The 21,210-nt window shown below is 34.4% G+C and overlaps 2 protein-coding genes and 1 pseudogene across 4 annotated transcripts in view; 1 reads left to right on the top strand and 2 right to left on the bottom strand.

The window, feature by feature from the left end:
- The window catches only part of LOC105431144 (uncharacterized), a 458,217-nt gene that overhangs the window by 47,748 nt on the left and 389,259 nt on the right, over positions 1 to 21,210 (bottom strand). The gene's annotated exons all lie outside the window — the stretch shown is intronic.
- The window catches only part of LOC112552911 (uncharacterized), a 295,572-nt gene that overhangs the window by 171,127 nt on the left and 103,235 nt on the right, over positions 1 to 21,210 (bottom strand). Inside the window, exons 6-7 of one of the 2 annotated variants that reach the window (XM_089081303.1) lie at positions 19,018 to 19,108; positions 15,826 to 16,027 (exon numbers count right to left, since the gene is read on the bottom strand). In XM_089081303.1, coding sequence (XP_088937429.1) covers positions 15,966 to 16,027; positions 19,018 to 19,108 — 153 coding nt within the window. In that variant the 3' untranslated portion in view covers positions 15,826 to 15,965. Of the gene's footprint in view, positions 1 to 15,825; positions 16,028 to 19,017; positions 19,109 to 21,210 lie in introns of those variants that run through there. The other variant, XM_089081302.1, reaches the window with a different exon arrangement.
- On the top strand, positions 13,891 to 15,506 carry LOC148935665 (uncharacterized; annotated as a pseudogene).

The raw sequence follows: 21,210 nt of genomic DNA, 5'->3' as shown, positions 1-21,210 counted from the left end.
TTTGTGAAAAGTTTTTAGCATTACCAGTACCAGGACGAATAAAGGAGGTCAGACGATTAAAGCTGTGCCTAAATTATCTGATGATCATTAAAATGTGCAAAATAGATAACTGCCGAGAATATGCAGAAAGGCACAACATGCTGTGCCATGAACTACATAAGAGCAAAGTTTCGCAACCGAAAGCAGGAGATTCAGAATCTCAGGACAAGATTAACAACAAGCAATCGAGTTATATATTCATCATTCATCGAGCAATGCGAAAAGATGTCGAATGCTTATGGCGATAGTCGTTGTAGAAGCGATTCAGCAATGGCTCTAGTATGTCACTTCGCGTACTTCTTGATAGTGCGAGTAAAGCTAATTTTATTACTAAAGCCGCTCATAATAGATTAGGTTTAAAACGCAGTCGAATTTCAAAAGTTGTTACTGGTTTAAATGAAGTAAAATCTGCAATACATGCGATATATATATACGAAAAATCGAGGCATTTCAACTTCGAGATTAATGCTCAATGCCTAATTATGCCCAATACTCAAGATCATTAAAGATTTGTCATTCATGAAGATAGATTATGACAAATTCCTGTCAATCTCAATTTAGGCGACTCCGAATTTTATAAAATCAGACTGATAGATATGCTTGATGCAGAATTTTTTTTTAGTTGCTCGAAATGGGTAAGATTGAGCTTGGCAGAAATCAGTTGATTTTGCAGAATACTAAATTCGGATGAATTGTGGTAGAACCAATGCCCTCAGTTGCATTAGAAGATTTAAATTACGTGCAAGAAGTTATAAACACGATGGCTTGTTCATTGGAAAGTATAGGCGTTTATTGAGTAAAAATTTGGAAAAATTCTAGAAGTTGGAAGGCTACGATAACGATCATATGCGAGCATTAGCAGTTGATGAGGAAGAATGTGAGCGGAAATACGGTATTTTGAATGGAATACCACGCGAACGAATGACGGTAAATTTCTAGTGAGATAATCGTTCCACGAGAAGAATATGCTAATTAAAAACAACAGAAAGATAGCTCTCAAAAGATTTAATCAATTAGAGCGTACACTCAAGGGCAATGAGGTTATGCGCGATACGTTAAATTTATGTTAGAATATGCAGAATTAGGTCATATGTCGGTTGTAAATAATTCTCTCGATAATTCTGAGAATGTAGTTTATCTTCCTCACCATGGAATATTGAAAGAATCTAGTAGCAGCACCAAACTACGTGTTGTATTCGACGCTTCGACTAAAAACAATAAAGGTGTGTCATTGAACGATGCACTTCTTGTTAGGCCTGTGTTACAGGATAATTTGATTGATATAGTTATAAGATTTTGATTTTACAACATAGTCATAACAGCTGACTTACAGAAAATGTATCGTCAAGTAATGGTGCATATAATGATCGCGATTTTCAGTGCATCTTATGGAGATTTTCCTTTGATGAGTTCATAAGAGAGTATCGTTTGAACACTGTCACTTACGAACAAGTTTGCGCATCTTATCTAGCGATCAAATGTCTGAGACAATTAGCATTGCAGGGATTCGAGCGTTATTCACTTGCAGCAAGCGCGTTATTAAAGAATACTTACATCGATGATATAATTACAGGAGTTAACATGATCGAGAATGCATTCTGCAAGAACACTTGACTGCTTTATTAGGCGAAGGCGGATTTAAAGCGCACAAATGATGCTCGAATTCGAAAACTGCACTCAAGAACGTACCGATTAATTTAGACACTGATGCAAACAATGTCATCAGAACACTGGGGCTCGAGTGGAACCCTATTTCAGATGAATTTCAGTTTACAACGCAAATAATATCTGATAGATCTACTAAGCGTCAAATATTATCAGTGATCAGTAAGCTTTTCGATCCTCTGAGTTTGATCGGTCCAATTTTAACGACAGCGAAAATTTTAATGCAAAACTTTGGAAAATCAAAGCAGATTGGATGATCCACTCCCAAATGTTTTTAGATAATGGAAGGTTTTCAACAAAAAAGTTTAATGTGAATCTATTGAGAATAACCCGATTAGTTGTTAAACCATCGCAAGATAGTCGATTCTATCTACACAGATTTTGTGATGCGTCTGAGAACGCTTGTACGTACAATCGATAGATAAGAATAGTAACGAGATAACAGTTAGGTTGCTATGTTCCAAGGCAAGAGTTGCTCCTCTGAAAAGGCAGTCTATATCAAGATTAAAACTATTAAAACAAGTAGTGCGCTATTGTTAGCTAAATTGATTGGTAATGTGAAACGGGCTATTCCCATAAAAATTGATGACGTTTACGCGTGATCCAATTTCATAGTCGTGCTATATTGGTTACGCGGAGATATAACTCGTTGGAAACCTTTTGTATTTAATCGCATAACTGAGATCGTCAACATTCTACCTGCGATTCATTGGAAGCATATTAAGGATTCAGAAAATCCAGTAAACTTGATATTCTGAGGCACTACATCTGCGCAACTTAAGGACAACTGTTTATGGTGGAATGGTCCACCATGGTTAGTCGATTCGCATTATTCAACAAATGGCGAGGAATCGTGTTGTGAATTTTCCAAGGATTTGGTTAATGCTGAAAGTGAAACCAGGAAGGAATCTCGAGTTTGAGTTTACAATGATCATTTTCGAACGAGACAATCGGTAAACTTGTCCAAGACTGCTCAACATTGACGAAGCTTGAGCGTTCACTTGCCTACTGCCTTCGTTTCACTTCCAATTGCCGCAAGGAAAAAAAAGATAGATTGTTAACCAGATTATCTTTACAAGAATTAAATATAATATATCCCGACGTGAAATAATTAAATATTAAATATTCGTAGTGTGTTTATTTCCGAGAAGAGTTGAAGAGTTTGCAAGATAAAGATAGACTAAGACCATCGAATCAACTATGTCAATTGCACGCTTTCCTGGACAATAATGGCGTTCTCAGGATGGGCGGCCGGCTTTAAGAAGCACTATGGAACTTTGACAGGAAACATCCCATTTTAATATCCGCTAAATGCAAGATCACTCGTCTATTGGTTGAAAGAGAGCATCGCATCCTGCTGCATGCAGTCAGCAATTATTATTAGTGTACATCGGCAATATTGGCTATTAAATGCAAGAAACCTAGTTCAAGTTTGTCGTTTCATGCCTCTGGTGTACCATAAACAATCCGAGAGGATTTATTTGTAACGGTACGTCCCTGCGCGATCGGATAACGTACGGTACGGAAGCGGGGACGTGGTTCGGTCGGATAGATATGCTCGTCGGATGCCGGGGTTCGGTTTATAGAAGAATCCGTGATGTTTGAATTTGATTAACAATTAACAATAATTTATTTTAAAATTAGTAATGGTCAGACGCCTCTAACATAAATATAATGAGCAGTCAGGAGCATAAAAGCGGAATAATTAAATATGTAAACGGTATATAATTCGTCGGCGATAAAACAGATACATGGATAAAATTATAATTAAAAGTAAACAAAAAGAATAAATTCAAATTATAATAAAAATAAAAATAAAAGTACAACCAGTTCATACCAATTGACGACTAAGAACACAAAAGAATAGATTCGTTGATGGTAAATCAAAACTTCAGTATGTGACTGATGACAACAAATTCAAATTAAAAATAAAAATAAATTACAAATTAAAGACTAAAAACACAAACGTCGTTTCGACCTTATATTAGATCTTCTTCAATGCGGCAATACAGCACGATGATACGAAATAAAGACAATTAGCGACATAATATATGTGTAGAGAATGTCAAGTACAAACGGCTATTAACTTAAAACTAAAGGCATGATCGTGTTAGGTACTAATCGGCTGGTGCGCACGAATGTAGTGTCCAGTATGTAATCTTATCATACCAACAGATGCTCTCATATTGCATATTGTTGTGATCCGAAATACGTGTAATCGCTTCAAATCTGATCGCCACCAATCTCGCTCTTTTTTAGTTCTCGGAGCATTTTCCATGTTTAGATAGCGCGGACAGTCTCCAATATATAATGTCAAAGAGCGTGGAAGTTAATGAGAGACGTTCTTCACCCAATTTTGACGGCAATGTATTGACTAAATTGTATTGCCATCTAACGTATTTGAAAGATAAAATATAGAAGATAGAATTGATCTTAAAAGAGTCTCGACATTTTTGAATTAGATAAAACAATGCGGATATTTTGGAGACAGTCCATATGGTCAAATTGTAAAGACAGATCGGAGCCATGGATAGTTAAGAAAGAAACCCATGAATATGTCAAACACAATCGCACATTATCGCTGAGAAAGATCGAGATGTTCCATTAAGGAGGGGGAATTTTTGAAAAGGAGAGAGTATGCTTAAGAAGTCGGGGATAGGTTGAGGATGGGAAAATAGCTCTCGGGTAACAATTCCGTGTCACTTTGTTTATTAATCCCCTGAGGCTGTTTTTTAATGTGAATCATTTCGGAGACAATCCTTTTGTTACATGACGGTTCTTTGTCTAGAATCCTGATATTATACCAATCAAACTCATGTTTAAAATTCATTCTATGAATCGAAACTACAGATGGGGAGCCGGTAACTTTTTTAATGTCACGGATATGTTCGTTTATTCTAGTTTTAAGTTGTCGTGTTGGTTTGTCCGACATAGCTAGCCTCGCAATCCTTGCAATTGATTCTGTAAACGATTTCCGGGTGTATCATCGAATCTATAAATAAGTCTTTGCCCATTTTAATGAATCTATTCAGAGGATTAGTTAACCGATAACCTAATTTCAGGTTGTATTTTCTAGTGATTGTTGCAAAATTTTCAGATATGCCCCTGACATATGGAACAAGAAAGAATGGCAGCGGGACACCATAGAATCAACCGCGTCAGCAACCCTAGATCATATGCAACCTCAGAATTCAATTTTGTGAAATATTTGATTCTATTATTAATAGTGGTAAAAATAAAATCCAATGAATAGGAGTTGTTGAACAGAGTGGTGATCAATTCATTAAGATTTTTCTCGTGAAACTGAGAATGGGAAAGTAAAAGAGTTTTATCGTTCCAAAAATCACACCTCTTTTGTGAGCTATAGGGTGATGGGAGTGGAAATTTAAATATCTACCCGAATTCGTGGGCTTCTTATAAAGATAAAAAATTAGTCCCTTGTCACTCGCAATCGAGTGACAACTCGCACATAAGTATCAAGAAAGCTGATACCGCCATTATCTCCATTGTAAATTGCAGTCTTTCATGGTACGCATTAAAATTCTTTAAAATATTATCAAAAAATTCTGGGGATGAAGCTAGCAAAATGTCATCGACGTATCTGACATAAAATGGAAGATCTATCGGAATCTTGGCAATAGCATCCTCCTCTAAGTCTTACATAACGATGTCGGCTATGATTGGTGAAAGGGGAGAGCCCATAGGACTGCAAAAAATCTGTTTGTAGAATGAGTTGTTAAATTTAAAATAAGTAGAATCCAAAATCTAAGATACCACATTAAGAAATTCGTGTAAAGGAATGTTAGTGTGATTGGAAATAAAATCCCATCTTTTCTCAATACTTTTCAGCGCTAGGTCTGACGGAACATTCGTGAAAAGAGAGATCACGTCCAATGATATCAGCTTATGATCAGAATATAAGTGTAAATCATTTAGCTTCTTAACCAAATGGAAATTGTTGCTGATATAACCGGGCGGTTTAGGGATGCTTTTGGAAATAGTGGAGTGTAAAAAGGAGGCTAAAGGATATAATGGACTATTAATCGATGAAACAATTACTCGCAGCGGAAATCCTGGCTTATGGATCTTTGGCAGTCCGTATGCTCTGGGAATAATCCCATCAATGACTAACAGTTTTTTATAAAGAGTCGGATCTACGTAATCATTTTTCTTCCATTTTCTTTGTAAGAGGAAACGAGTTCCAGTCGTCAATTTTTTGGTCGGATCAGATAAGATTTTTATATAAGTATCATTATCCGAAAACACTGTTTCAAGTTTTGGTATACTCTAATCTGTCCATAAGGATAGTAATATTCCCTTTATCTGCTATGGTAAAGAAGGCATTAGGATGATGTTTCATGAATAACTCAGTGGCTCGCATCCAACCTTTGAGTGAAAAATTTTTAGGATCGAAACGGTCATTATCTTTGTACAGATTCTTTAAGCTGGAAATGAAATCATTTCTAATGTGGTTGCCTAGATCTTCATGGAGATTACGGATGTTAGTTTTGATATCCTTTATAAATTCAATTGTTTTTCCCCTCGTTGATGTTGAATATTTATTTTAATATATTAGATTAACATTACGAGGCGTGGACATAAATCGTTTGTTGTCAGTGGAGTGACTCTGCTCGCATATGTTCGGTTTACAATTCGTGAGATTCGTGGCACAGTCGGCTATCGAATACGTACGCGTATACTCGCGATATATATCGCGCATCTGCGATGGGTCTGCGGTGCAGTGCTAGGCAACCGGACTCGCGTGTTGTCGAATGATCGGACGCACGGGTTGCTAGGCAACCCTAGACGCTTTCGCGACGTGTTTTTCGCGTACGTCGAGGGAAAAGTCTAAGAACGCTCCGATTTTTTATGTGAGAAGGCGAGAATACTGAGAGCGCTCGATATTGCGGACGGAGCGGAAAAAGTCCGAGAACACTCCGACTTTTCGGAAAGAAGGGAGAGAAGAATACTGAGAACGCTCGGTATTACTCTTGTCGATCGGAGTTTCGGAGCGAACAGGTTGAACAGTGATGGTCAGACGGGACTGACTCTTTTGCCAAAATCCGCTGGATTTATATATCCGTTTTTGCGCTACGTGTCAACGCGTGATTTGTTAAAAATTATTTAACAAAACAGCTGATCTGTTATGCCGTCGGCGCGTGATCAGCGGCACGTGTGTATCACTCAGTCATGTTTGGGGATGTTCGGGCGGCTCCGGACGGAGTGAGCCGCATAGCACGCATTTAGTAACAAGCGTCAAAAAGAACACTCTGTTACAAACTCAAGCCATGGGATTTCTACCAGGCGACAGAATCAAATCGTCCCGAGCGTTCTCCATTACCAGTGTCGATTTTGCAGGTGCCATTATCACACTGATCAACAAAGGACGTGATAGAAAAACATATAAGACATACATAGCTTTGTTCATATGCTTTGCCACAAGAGCTATTCATCTCGAAGCCATGAGCGAATTATCGACTGTAGCATTTCTAGCCGCTTTGCACAAATTCGTAGGACGACGAGGTCTGTCAGCTTGTAGCGATAATGCTACAAATTTTGTAGACGCTAAGCGAGAACTAGAAGAACTTTATGAATTTATCCGTACATCGATTAATAGATTTGCCGGAGAGGTCCTGCAAGAAATGTCGAGTGGAGTTTCATTCCTCCATATGCGTCATACATGGGAAGTATATGGGAGGTGGGCGTGAAATCTTGCAAGTCATCAATCATTTAAGACGTGTAATGGGCAATACTCTCTTCACCTACGAAGAGCTGACTACGGTCTTGGTGCAAGCTTGTTTGAATTCCCGACCTTTAGATCTTTTATCATCAGATCCATCTGATTTAAAACCTTTGACACCGAGACATTTTTTCACAAGCGGACCATTGACAAGTCTGCCCGATACTGACTTATCAGACATAAATATTAATCGTCTTGATCGATGGGAAGTAATTCAGCGTACTGTTTAGGATTTTTCGAAACGGTGGGCGGCGGAGTATGTAGCCAACCTTCAAGACCATGTAAAGTGGAAAACGAGAGAAGAAAATCTCAAGATCAATGATCTCGTATTATTGAAGGAAGATAATCTTCTACCCCTATAGTGAAGACTTGAACGCGTGATTGACGTCCATGCTGGCAATGATAGTTTAGTACGAGTTGTTATTTTACGCACAGCCGCTGGCAACGTTAGGCGCTCGATCGCTAAGCTTTACAAATTACCAATAACTGAGTTACTTAATAAGGAAGATTGGCGTTTTAATCTTGGTGGGCAGTGATATGTTAGTGCATTAGATAGCCTTGATTTTTTTTGCTTATATTCGAATTGGCGCACAAAGTTCGTGCGCTAGCGCTCAGAGGGACAACTCGCCTTGTCATCTCAACGATAGGGGGAGTCCACAGCGGGACTCGTGGTTCGTTCCCCTCCCTTTTTCTTTTAGTCGAGACGTAAGACCCTCCACGAGCGAAGCGAATGCAAGTGTGCTTAAGAAGTGTAATAGCAATAAATTTTTATATTCAATGAATTATGTTTTCTTTTGCCATTCAACATTATTCTTTACATTTTTGCAAAATTATATAATTATTGTTTCTGCATATAATAATTTAATATTGTAGCTAAATATAATAATTTACATAAAGATCATCATCATCATCGTCATCGTCGTCGTCGTCGTCGTCGTCGTCGTCGTCGTCGTCGTCGTCGTCGTCGTCGTCGTCGTCGTCGTCGTCGTCGTCGTCGTCGTCGTCGTCGTCGTCGTCGTCGTCGTCGTCGTCGTCGTCGTCGTCGTCGTCGTCGTCGTCGTCGTCGTCGTCGTCGTCGTCGTCGTCGTCGTCGTCGTCGTCGTCGTCGTCGTCGTCGTCGTCGTCGTCGTCGTCGTCGTCGTCGTCGTCGTCGTCGTCGTCGTCATCGTCATCATCATCATCATCATCATCAATGATAACGATGACGTCGACGATTTGAGGGTTTTATTATACATCTTTTTTATTATAAAAAATGTTTTCATCTCGTTTGAACGACAGAATGGCGACCACCTGATCCAATTGGAAACACTTTTCGTGAGACGAGCTCAAGCAATGTACATGATTTCGGCAAAACGGTTCAATCTATGCAAACTAAAAAAAAATGACATCATTTATGCTATTATGGTTATCGTCTGACGTAGCGACTTTTTAAAATATGGATTTCTCTTGAAATGGCGATGGTTTGAAAAAGTTGCAACTTTTTTGAAAAAAAAATCGTCTTTAATTGCTGATTAAAAAAAATCTACAAAATATTTCACAAAAATCTTACATCTGACATAGAGAATGTTAAGAATATTCAGTTAAAATTTGAAGTCAATCGGATGAAAACTTTTTGAGTTCATGTCTCAAAAAATGCAGTTTTGAGAAAAACGCGTTTAAAGTTTTTGAAACATTATACAGCTGTGTCACAGCAAAAAATTCCATCTTACCATTAATCTGCCTGCTACATAAAGTTGACCTTCTGCCAATTCATCAGCTGCCTTTCTGACCGCGACCTATCTAATAGCGACCTTCTAATCTTTTTTGTCTCCTCCATGAGATTTTTCTCTGCTTTTTTCATGCGCGCTACGTCGTGCTCTTCGCAAAATTCGTAGCAATTACGGCTAACTTTGAGATTCAGTACTTTTATAATTTGCAAGTAACTTCTGTAGTCAATCATAGAAATTGCAAACAGCCAGAGCTACTGCAATTTTTAAGCTTTTTTGCCGAGATTTTGAGTTTTTGGAATGGAATCATGCACACACTTGCATTAGCATTTCATTTCTATTTTACATGTAACCTCCAAGACAACGAATAGTTCATCCTTATTCAATTCCTCACAAATTGTCTTCACTGTATTGAAAATAACAGTCATCAGACATTGGCGGTTTGTGTTGTAGGAAGAGAGTGATATTCGTGGCTTACTACAGCTGCTCACCGTGCAGTGTGAGGCGCTTCAGAAAATTCACTTTCTCGACCACTTTGACTTTGAATTTCGCTTCCTTTTTTCTTGTATTTTTAAGAGTTTAAACTAATGATTAAAGGAATAAAAAAAAATTTCGATTTTTTGAAACCTCAGGGATGGAGTTCCCCCTTAATATTTATACCCAATCTTATCAAATGGTGAGGGAAGAATTAGAAAATCAACGACAATTTGAAATAGAATCTGCAGAACTGTTACCAGAATTACAATTATTATTTACGTTAAAATCAGGTATGAATCAACGTCATTATAATGCTCAAAGAACTAATGAACAATAGCTACTGTTTTTCGTACAACAGCTGGAGGAATTCCAGAATCATATGTAACAATACATAATAGAAATATTGAAACTTTGCAAAATATTAATAGATCCAAACGTTAAATCTTGGATATATTTATTTTATCCATATGATACTCAAAGATGACATTGTAATTTAACAAAAATAAATAGTAATAAACGAATTATTAGGGATCAGTATATTAAATATTGCATTAAATATTGCATTATTCGGAATGAATTTAACATCTTTTTATTAGGTCGACGTCTATTTCAACAATGGCTTGTAGACAGTTAAAAATTGAAAAGGATAGAATAAATCATTATAAAGATAAAAAAAATTACGTACAGAAACATATCAAGATTTGATAAGATTACATACAAATTACGGTAAATAATTTAAATGGACATATTGGAAATATGGTTATACTTCCATCCACATTTTTTGGTTCATCTAATACGTTACAAAATTAGAGAGAGATGGCAATTCAAAATTCAATGGTAATTGTTAGTAAATTTGGTAAATCAGATTTTTTCATTACAATGACTTGCAATCTAAAATCGCGTGAAATTAAAGAAAATCTTTTACCTGGACAACAATCTTCTGATAGACCTGATATTTGCGCTCGTATTTTTAATATAAAAAAAGATTATGTAATTGATTTGATCGTTGAATAAAAAATTTTTGGAGAGATTGCTGCTTTTGTATATGTCATTGAATTTCAAAAACGCGGTTTGCCACATGTTCACATATTGATTACTTTAAAACATAATTACAAAATAACAACTCCATAATTGTTGTTAATAAACATATCTTTGCTGAGATTCTTGATCCTTGTGAAAATCATACTTTACATGATATAGTTATGAAACATATGATTCATGGACTTTGCGGTGTTTGATAGATGGAAAATATTTGAAACATTATCTTAAATCGTATCTTGAAGAAACCAGATTGGATGAAGATGCCTATCCTTATTATCGTCGACGAGATGGTAGAAGTTTTAAACGGCTTGATGGATATGTAGTTGATAATCATTATGTAATTCTATATTGTCCTACTTTATCAGTTATTTTCAATTGTCATATAAATGTTGAAATGGTATCAAATATCAAATCGGTTAAATATCTGTATAAATATATTTATAAAGAACATGATGCTGTTACTATTACAATTGAACCGATAACAGGAATGTAGTGTACAAGATCTACTGCGGCAGCTGTGATACGTGCTATGTTGGATAAACAATGAGATAATTAAAAACGAGACTGCATGAACACTAGAGTCATATATATAGGAACACGAACACACATTCACACATTACCGAACATAGATTGGATTACGATCATGAATTTGATTGGAACGGTATGAAAATATAATGTTGGCCAGATAAAAAGACTATTTAAAACAAGAATTAATGACCATTCGAGATATTAACAAAGGCAACAGTTCTCCTTCGGTTATTTCAATTCATAGAAGAGAATCGCACGAGTTTAATTGGGATAATATTAAAATTTTGGACAAAAAACCGTCCTGGAACAAAAAAATAGTTTCGAAAATGATTCATATTAAAAAGCAATTTCATGGCCTAAATAAGCAAAGTGACACGGACTTTTTACCTAATTATTACTTCCCTATCCTCAATTTACCATCCTCCCCCGAAATTACCCCTCCCTCCTAACATTACATCCTCTCCTAATCATGCTACTCAGTTTTTATTTTGTACAAGGTTGATTTTGTATTGGTCTTATTCCTACACAGACTTTCAGTAGTTAACTAACATATTGTTGCGGCCGTGCGGTATTCCGTTCGGCGCTGCTAAGAAATAATCAATATCAATCGATAAGAGTTCGAATAGAGGATCGGCCCTTGGCAACGCGTCGTTCTCCGACTGTTTTTCAGATTTGACGGCCGGATTCTGCGGTGGCCGGACGCGTTTCTGTACCGTTGGTTTAATAAAGAGCGAGTCTTTCTTAAAACAGTGTTCTTCCTTTCCGAGAGCGCTCCGCCGAGTATCGCGATCACGGGAATTAACGCCGCGAACGCGACAATATATTGTCGTTATATTATACCATATTGTAATTGTTTCCGATCAATTTGCGCCACTGGCTGTCTCCAAGGTATTTTATTTTGCTTGGCATTTTAGTCATCTTTATTGTCATATTCTTTTTTTAATTACGTTATTGCCATCCATGTTCGATTACTTTTTGATCTTGGTCAACTTTGATTAGTTTTTCCTTTTTTGATTTTACTATTTAAGACCAACTCTCGATTTTCTAATTGTGATGTCACATGGTGTTCAAGCATGATATCTTTACTTGGAGATTCGCCACGATACACCCACATAGATGCTCCGACGCAATATCGACTTCGACAATTTATCGGATTGCGAAGCAAAGATTTGTTTTTCCGACTCTTTTCATCATGAATGACTTCGCCAAATGCTGCATAACTTTTGTCTTTATACAATTTTAATACATAACCATATTTCTTAACTTCATTTTATACAATTTTCACCAATGAAATATACCTAATTAGATAATTAATGTGCGAAGCTTTTCTTTTGATTTGACGTATCGTTAAGATTATTATGATTTTAAATCTTGTTTTTCGACCAATTTCAATTTTTATCACACTGAGAATAATATAAGGTCGAAACGACGTTTGTTTATTAAATTCGTTTATTAATGTTGTTTCTTAGATTCTTTTAGTAATTTATGTATTTATTTTCACTAATTATATACGAATGTGTTCACATACTGTTTTTCGCTGCTCCTGATCTTTTATTTATGAATTTAATAAGCGCCTTCTATTACTAATTTGAAAGTATTAGACTGTGAACGTAATTTGCAGAAACGGCTGATCTCAGAGATGCTTTTTATTAAGAGAATAATTGTTTGAATTCACAGAATAATTGTTTGAATTCACAGTCTGATATTGAATTCGTACACCACGCATACATTTCTGTCTTGAGCAAGCTGTAACTTCGGCTTTGTTTTAATAAGTTATTGACTTGTAGAGTAACCGCATTCAATCACTGCCTAAAGCTTAGGGCGTGCAGACGCGCTGTTGATGTGCTGCTCGGTGCGAACCACGCCACACTCCTGCGCGTGCTTTGTTCGGTTTTGTGTGAGTCATGTTTATCCGATAATTGACAACCCTTAAAGACTGTCCTATCTCTTTAAGGATGACATGACTATGCGACTATCATAATAATTCGAATTAGCGAAATTAACGTTAATGAGTACGGATGAACACGGTATCTTATCTTTATTTTTTGTATACACTGAGGATGACTCAAACTAGAGTCGAAACGTACGTCCCAAATAAGAAGGAAGGGTGTGCGTCACGGCGGGGCCCGACCACGAACCAGTCGTGAAAACTTGTAATTATTTTGCGAAAAAATACCATCTCAGCCAGGAATCGAACCTGGATCTCCTGTTTACCGGGCAGGCATCTTATCCCCTCAACTACCGAGGCATGTGATGATATTTATCGCAAATAACGTATTTAGAATAACACGTCAACAATACAATGATATATATGACATATATATACGCATATTACAATATACATATATACATGTATTCTTTCGAATCCCCACGACCGGTACTCCAGAGAGATGATGGTCCTATTCTCTCGATGGATGCAGGTCGGACTGCAACGGCGACACCCTCCAACGCCATTGGCAAATATATAAATAATCTTCCTGGAGCACGACAGGAAAGATTGCATCAAGCATGGCTCGAACCCTCGTATGTTATATATTTTTAAGTTGTAATAAAGAATGTAAATTGTGCACCGTAAACAGCGCTGATTCTCATTTGCCCTTTTATTACATCATATCTAATATCGAGAATCACCTCATTAATATTTAATATTGAATTGTATCATTTACGGTTATTGTTACTTACTAAAGGAGCTATAAGTTTCGATGATTTATAAACTGTAAATGGAGAAGTTTGTCAATCGTTTTCAGGTGCATGTTTGGATTTAGATTTGATTGAAGATGATGATGAATGGATACAAGCTATGAATGAAGCTTAGTGGATGATGCTAAGACAATTTCGAAGATTATTTGTACATTATCAACCGTTGCATTCTGAAGAGATTTGGTAAAATTTTAAAAAAGCAATGTCGGAAGATTCGACATTTTGGAATGTTACAAGGACAAAGAAAAGCATACGCGCAAATCAATGCTTTGTGCTGAAGGAAAGAGTCTTTCTGATTTTTCACAAATGAAACAATTGACAGAAAATTATGAAAAGGAAGATTATGTTACAGTTAAAAAAACTATGGAAATTGGTATCAGACAATATAAATATAAAGACAATATAAATATAAATATAAGTTAAATAACAAGTAGAAGGAAATAATAGATTTCGTATTAGATAATAATAATTATAATAATAATTGTATTTATATTGATGGTCCAGGAGATTTAGATAAAATATTTATATATACGACTATCTATTATTAGGCCAAAATTCGAAATAAATATATATATATATACAATAGCTTTTACATACAGGCATTGCAGCGACATTATTGCCAACTGGAAGAACGGTTCATAAAACTTTTGGATTACAGTGCTATTATTTGTTGATTCATCATCTAACATCAAAATTCTGTCAAAAGAAGCTCAATATTAAAAAAAAAAAACAAATATTTTTATTTGGGATAAAGCATCAATGGCACCACGATATGTTTTAGCGGTTTATTATAAATTGAATATTAAGAGACATTATGAATAATGATTTACCTTTCGGTGGAAAAATCATTATTTAAGATGAAGATAACTTCTTTCTATTAGAGATACATGGTACTCGAAGTGAAATCATAAATCTTTTAATTAAATACAGTTTTATTTGGATGTATTTTGAAAATTACTATTTAACGGAAAATATACGTTCTTCCAGAAGAAACTGAATTTGCAAAATTTTTATTGGATATGGGAGAAGGCATATTAAATGATTCAAATGATAATATACAACTTCCGGAATATTGTATAATAACGCTGATATTGTGAAAGATATATACAGTGATTTAATACGAAATAAAAACTTTAATAAAATGGCTAAATGCGCAATACTTTCTGCAAGAAATGCAGATGTAGATGAAATTAATAAACAAGTTGTTCAATTATTAGATACATTTAAAAAACATATTTATACAAGCATAGACAGTATTGAAAATTGCGATGATAATAGAAATATTGATAGTTTTATTACCAGAATATTTAATTACTTTGCCTCCATCATCTCTGTCTCCATATGAATTATGTTTAAAAACAAATTGTGTCATTATTCGAGGGCTCGAGCCATGCTTGATGAATAATCTTTCCTGTCGTGCACCAAGAGGATTATTTGTATATTTGCCAGTGGCGTTGGAGGGTGTCACTGCTGCAAGTCCGACCTGCATCCATCGAGTGAGAGATCAACATCGCTCTGGAGTACCGGTCGTGGGGATTCGAGAGAATATACATATATATATATATATATATATATATATATATATATATGTATATATATATATATATATGTATATATATATATATATATGTGTATGTATATATATATATATATGTATATATGTATGTATATATATATGTATATATGTATATATATATATATGTATATATGTATATATATATATATGTATGTATATATATATATATATATATGTATATATGTATATATATATATGTATATATATATATATGTATGTATATATATATATGTATATATGTATATGTATATATATATATATATATATATATATATATATATATATATATGAATATACATATATATATATATATGTATATTGTAATATACGTATATATGTGTATCATGTACTGTATTGTTGATGTTATTCTAAACATGTTATTTGCGATAAATATCATCACATGCTTTCGTAGTCGAAAGGATAAGATGTCTGCCTGGTAAGCAGGAGATCCAAGTTCGATTCCTGGCTGAGGTGGTATTTTTTCGCAAAATAATTACGAGTTTTCACGACTGCTTCGTGGTCGGCTCCGCCGTGACGCACACCCTCCATTCTTATCTACAATGTTAATTAAAAATCTAAATATTAATGAAGATCTTTGTAATGGCACTAGATTAATGATTATAGAACTTGGTGATCATTTATTAAAATATAAAATTTTAACATTTGTAATTTACATTTGTTTTAACAAATGTAAAATTTTAAAGTAGGAGATATTGTTCTTTTGGAATCGGATAACATTATATTGCGAAAATGTATATCCATTCAGTTTTCAAAGTTTTAAAAGAAGGCAATTTCCGATAAAATTAGCTTTTGCTATGACAATTAATAAATCACAGGAACATTTGACAGTAGGAATAGATCTTCGCGAAGATATTTTTAATGGACTTTATGTAGCCTTTATGTAACCGCACCGACGGCGTAATAGATCAGCTGTTTTACAGCGAATAACATTTTGACACGCCGAAAAATACCCGGCACGATCGATATATAAACTCGGAAATTTTGCAAAAAAAACGCCCAATTATCCGATTAGTTCGATCGGATTCGCCCACTACGAGAGTTCTCGTCTTCATCTGGAATATCGAGTGTTCTCACTATTCTCGCTTTCCTTTACGAAAACTCTGAGCGTTCTTAGTCTTTTCTTCTAACACTACGAGCGTTCTCGTTATTCCCGAATTAATATCCAAGCGTTCTCGAATAATCCTATCTATATAATGAGTTCTCGTTCATCCTGCACGAATACCCGAGTGTTCTCAAGTGTTCCTCCTGCACCATGAGCATTCTCGTCTTCCACCTTCGAGCATAGGTTTGATTCGAGCATTCTCGAACATTTCCACGCAATGAATGTTCTCGTTGCACCATCCGAATAACGAGTATTCGCAATATTCTCTCCTCGACAAGCAAAGACACGTGTCACAAAGGCGTTTTTGGTTGCTTAGCAACCGCCTCAATCCGATCGCTTGGCAACACGCAGTCCGGTTGCTTAGCAACGCGCTGCGTCACCGCGTACGCATTCTGTATTCGACTGCGCTCCGAAACACTGAAATTGTATCAAACATATGCGAGCGACGTCACGCTTTGAACAACAACATCTTTAAATCACGCTTTGTAGAATTCAACTTCTAAATTTTAAATAAATTGTTTATTTATTTTTGTTAATTAAATTCAAGCATCTGCAATTACTTTTCTGAACTCCGGCATCCGACAAGTGTATCCGAATCCTCCCGATCCACGTCCCCGCTTCCGATTATTCCGATCGAACAGAGACGTACCATTATAGAATAAATAGAAGCACACATTTCGATGACCTTGAGTAACTTTAAGTGTTCTTAGTTCTTTTAATACCACTTTTAATACCACTTTTATCTTTTATTACCAAAAGAACATTTTTTTAAAGAAAGGGTATTTTTGAATTATTCTATGACAATAGTATTTAATGAGTTGAATATGAAAAGACAAAGATATACAAAGATATTTGACTCATTACGTACAAAAGTACCTCTACTTATTAAAAAGTTCTTTTAATTGATAGTAAAAAGGACATTTAAGATTACTAAAAATCATCAGAGTATATCCCCCTACTTATCCTAGAATTTTGATAATAGATATCATCATATTTCTATTAAGTAGATTAGGCATAAAGAGGAAATCACTTTAAAAAAAACACGTCTTCAATAGTACTTCACAAGTGATGTGGAAAATTATTGGCAAATTAAAGAAAATTATTATATCCCTGAAGCTTGCTGAATTGTAATTATAACAAATTTATATAAAGATATTAACATTGTGTATTTACGAAGATACGTTGACAAACATATGTGTTAAAAAATTGATTTCACAAATATAATTATATTTATTTATTTATTTTCAATAATTATATTATTAAATATATTTTAATTAAAAAATAATAATATCTTAATAGTATATAAATATTTAATATTTAATATAAATTAATATATTTAATGTAATTATTAAAAATAAATATACTATTATGTTATACTATACTATACTATACTATACTATACTATAGTATACTATACATAGTATACTATAGTATGTGATATTATAGTGTGTGTAAATATTTTATATAAAAATATATAATGCTAAAGAAAACATGGCGCGCGCGAAGAGCGTGCTTTGTAGTGTTCTAGTCAATTAAAAAACTCAATATTTATAAAAAATCTAATTAAATCTGTGTTTTATTTAAAAAATGATGACTTAAATGTACGGATAAAATTTTAGTAATATGCTTACAACCTAATAAAAATTCAATAGTCAATTTAATTATATCATTAGTATTTATTGTTCTGAAATGCAAGATTAAATATCTTTTCTATTCGTCTTCATAAAGTTATATATTTTATTATTAATCTTCTCTTATTTTTATATATAAAAATAATAAAATCAAATGTGCTTTCCATGTTTATTCATATCTAAATAATAACTGTCTGATAAAGTATTTAACAATCATTTACAACTGTAAAGCAAGCATTGCCAGACAATCGTTTCCGAAAGAGAGAGATTGGATCACCGATATGCAATATTTATATTAAACCAATAAAAATTTTATTAAATATAAATTATTACTTTTATGAATTATAAATAAAATATAAATAAATATAATTTGCATAATTAAATGCAAAATTAAATTGGATAGAAATTAATTTAGATAAAAATAATAAAAAAATAATTATATTTTTTAATTAAAATTTCTCTTAACGCTAGGAGCTCTGCAATCCCTCTTTGCACGGCCCTGTTTGAAATCTTATTCCTGCGTTTTTAGTTTTCATATTTATACTTTTAAGAAAATTCACAAATATGAATTATATATAGCTATAAATATATGTGTATTGATTATTTTAAAATATATAATTTCTTTTATTGAAAAATATATAATTATTAAATATGAATATGTATTATAACGAAATGTATAGTATGAAATATTTTTGAGATCATTATTTATAGAGAAGGGATGGGAAAAGCTCTTTTGGGATAGATTTTTCTTTAAAAACGAAAATACGAAATAAATGTCAGTTTAAACTTACCTATTGATTGTACATTAATGAAACAAGATGAAAATAGCCATAAGTGTCGGTAACAGGATAAGATTAATCGATGTACGGTCGACGAAGTTGCCTGCAAGTAAATTAACACATATAAGTTCAAAAATATTATAGGTATAGTTTCTATATTTTATTAATAGAATTTTTATTTTTAAATAATTCCAGAACTGTATTATTGATAGATGATGTCTGTTGAAACAATCTATATATACATATATATATATATATATAGGCAATGGATATATATATATATCCAATTTATTATCTTTATAATTATACTTGATGATCTTAATTTTACAAAAAAAGGATAAGAAGGGAAGGCGTTTGCCACAAGGGAGCCTGACCATAAACCAACCGTAAAAATCCGAAATTATTTTACGAAAAATATCACCTCAGCCAGGAATCGAACCTGGATCTTCTGCTTACCGGACAGACATCTTATCCTTTCGACTACAGAGTCATGTAACGATATTTATCAAATAACGTAATGATATTTAGCAAATAACGTATTTAGAATAACACGTTAACAATTCAATGATACACATACATATATATACATATACTACATATACATATATACATGTATACTTTCGAATCTTCACGACCGGTACTCCAGAGAGATGATGGTCCTATTTTCTCGATGGATGCAGGTCGAATCGCGATGGCAACACTTTTCAATACCACTCCTATCCCTGAGAAACATCTTTATTTTAAGCTTAAAAAATTCGAAAGGACAACCCGGATAATAAACTATCTTGCAAAGATGTCTCAGATTTTATAAAACTAAGCTTGGAATCCAGTACGAGCAGTAAGACATCTAACTCCTTCAACAGGCACTAGATTTGCGTATAGCAAAGCCTCCAATTTAATATTTTTATAATTATACTTGGTGATCTTAATTTTACAAAAAAAGGATAAGAAGGGATAAGAAGGGAAGGCGTGAATAATAAAGTATTTCGACTTTATGCCACTTTATTTATTCTACTATATAATTTATCACACTTAAAGATTAAACAACTTAATAAGGCAGTCCTAAATTAGCTTAAAATTTATTATAGTTTCCATATTTTATTAATATACAGAATTTTTAATTAATTTCAGAATGTGTTATTGTTACCAGCCTCGGGGGAGGGGGGGGGGGGTTCGAGCCATGCTTGATGCAATTTCTCCTGTCGCGCTCCAGGAGGATTATTTGTATATTTGTCAATGGCGTTGGAGGGTGTCGCCGCTGCAATCCGACCTGCATTCATCGAGAGAATAGGACCATCATCTCTCTGGAGTACCGGTCGTGAGAATTCAAGAGACTACATGTATATATATGTATATTGTAATATACGTATATATGTGTATTATTGTATTGTTGTGTTATTCTAAACACGTTTATTATTTGCAATAAATATCATCACATGCCTCGGTAATCGAAGGGATAAGATGCCTGCCCGGTAAGCAGGAGATCCAGGTTCCATTCCTGGTTGAGGTGATATTTTTTCGCAAAAATAATTACGAGTTTTCACAACTGGTTCGTGGTCGGGCCCCGCCGTAACGCACACCTTCCCTTCTTATTTGGAACTTCATGATTCTTCTTTCTTTTCGGAGCGAATGGGCGAGCTCTGATACAGCATAAAAAAAATCATTCTGAATAAGTAAACTAAAACAATTTTTACGAGCTCAAGCTCCGTGGACGCCAGTCTGCCGAACACGTGAACTTCAGATTGTTGAGGGCTTGCTTTTCGAACTAATAAATAAACTATAATGATTGAATTGCAACTAAGCTAAAATAATATTTGACAGCCATATGTCGAACGCAAAGAAACCTTTAGTGCACTAGCGGAAAATCATAAATTGTCAAGTAGATATCTGTTTTCTTTCATGGCAGGCTCCGTACTCGAAGCCGTCTTCGTCAGTTATTTATTTAATCGACCACCCATTCGGCCACAAATATTTAGATAATGCCATATGTTGATGAAGGCTCAGACCCACTACTTAACTATTATCCCTAAAAATTCTACCCGTACCAATCAGACTCTTTCCAAAATTCAGAACTATGACAGGCTAACTCCTCCCACATCCCTAATGACTCACTAATTCCTATTCGTTAAAGACCCGCGAGATATTCTTAATTTCCGTATCGAACCGTAGCCCTACCCCGCGACAGCTTTTTACTAAGATCCTCCT

The sequence above is a fragment of the Pogonomyrmex barbatus genome, unplaced genomic scaffold, assembly GCF_055798465.1.
Source record: "Pogonomyrmex barbatus isolate J1 unplaced genomic scaffold, ASM5579846v1 scaffold4, whole genome shotgun sequence".
In the NCBI taxonomy this organism is placed as follows: Eukaryota; Metazoa; Arthropoda; class Insecta; order Hymenoptera; family Formicidae; genus Pogonomyrmex; species Pogonomyrmex barbatus.
The sequence above is the reverse complement of the archived record's forward strand: the minus strand, read 5'-3'. Positions and strand labels throughout refer to the sequence as shown.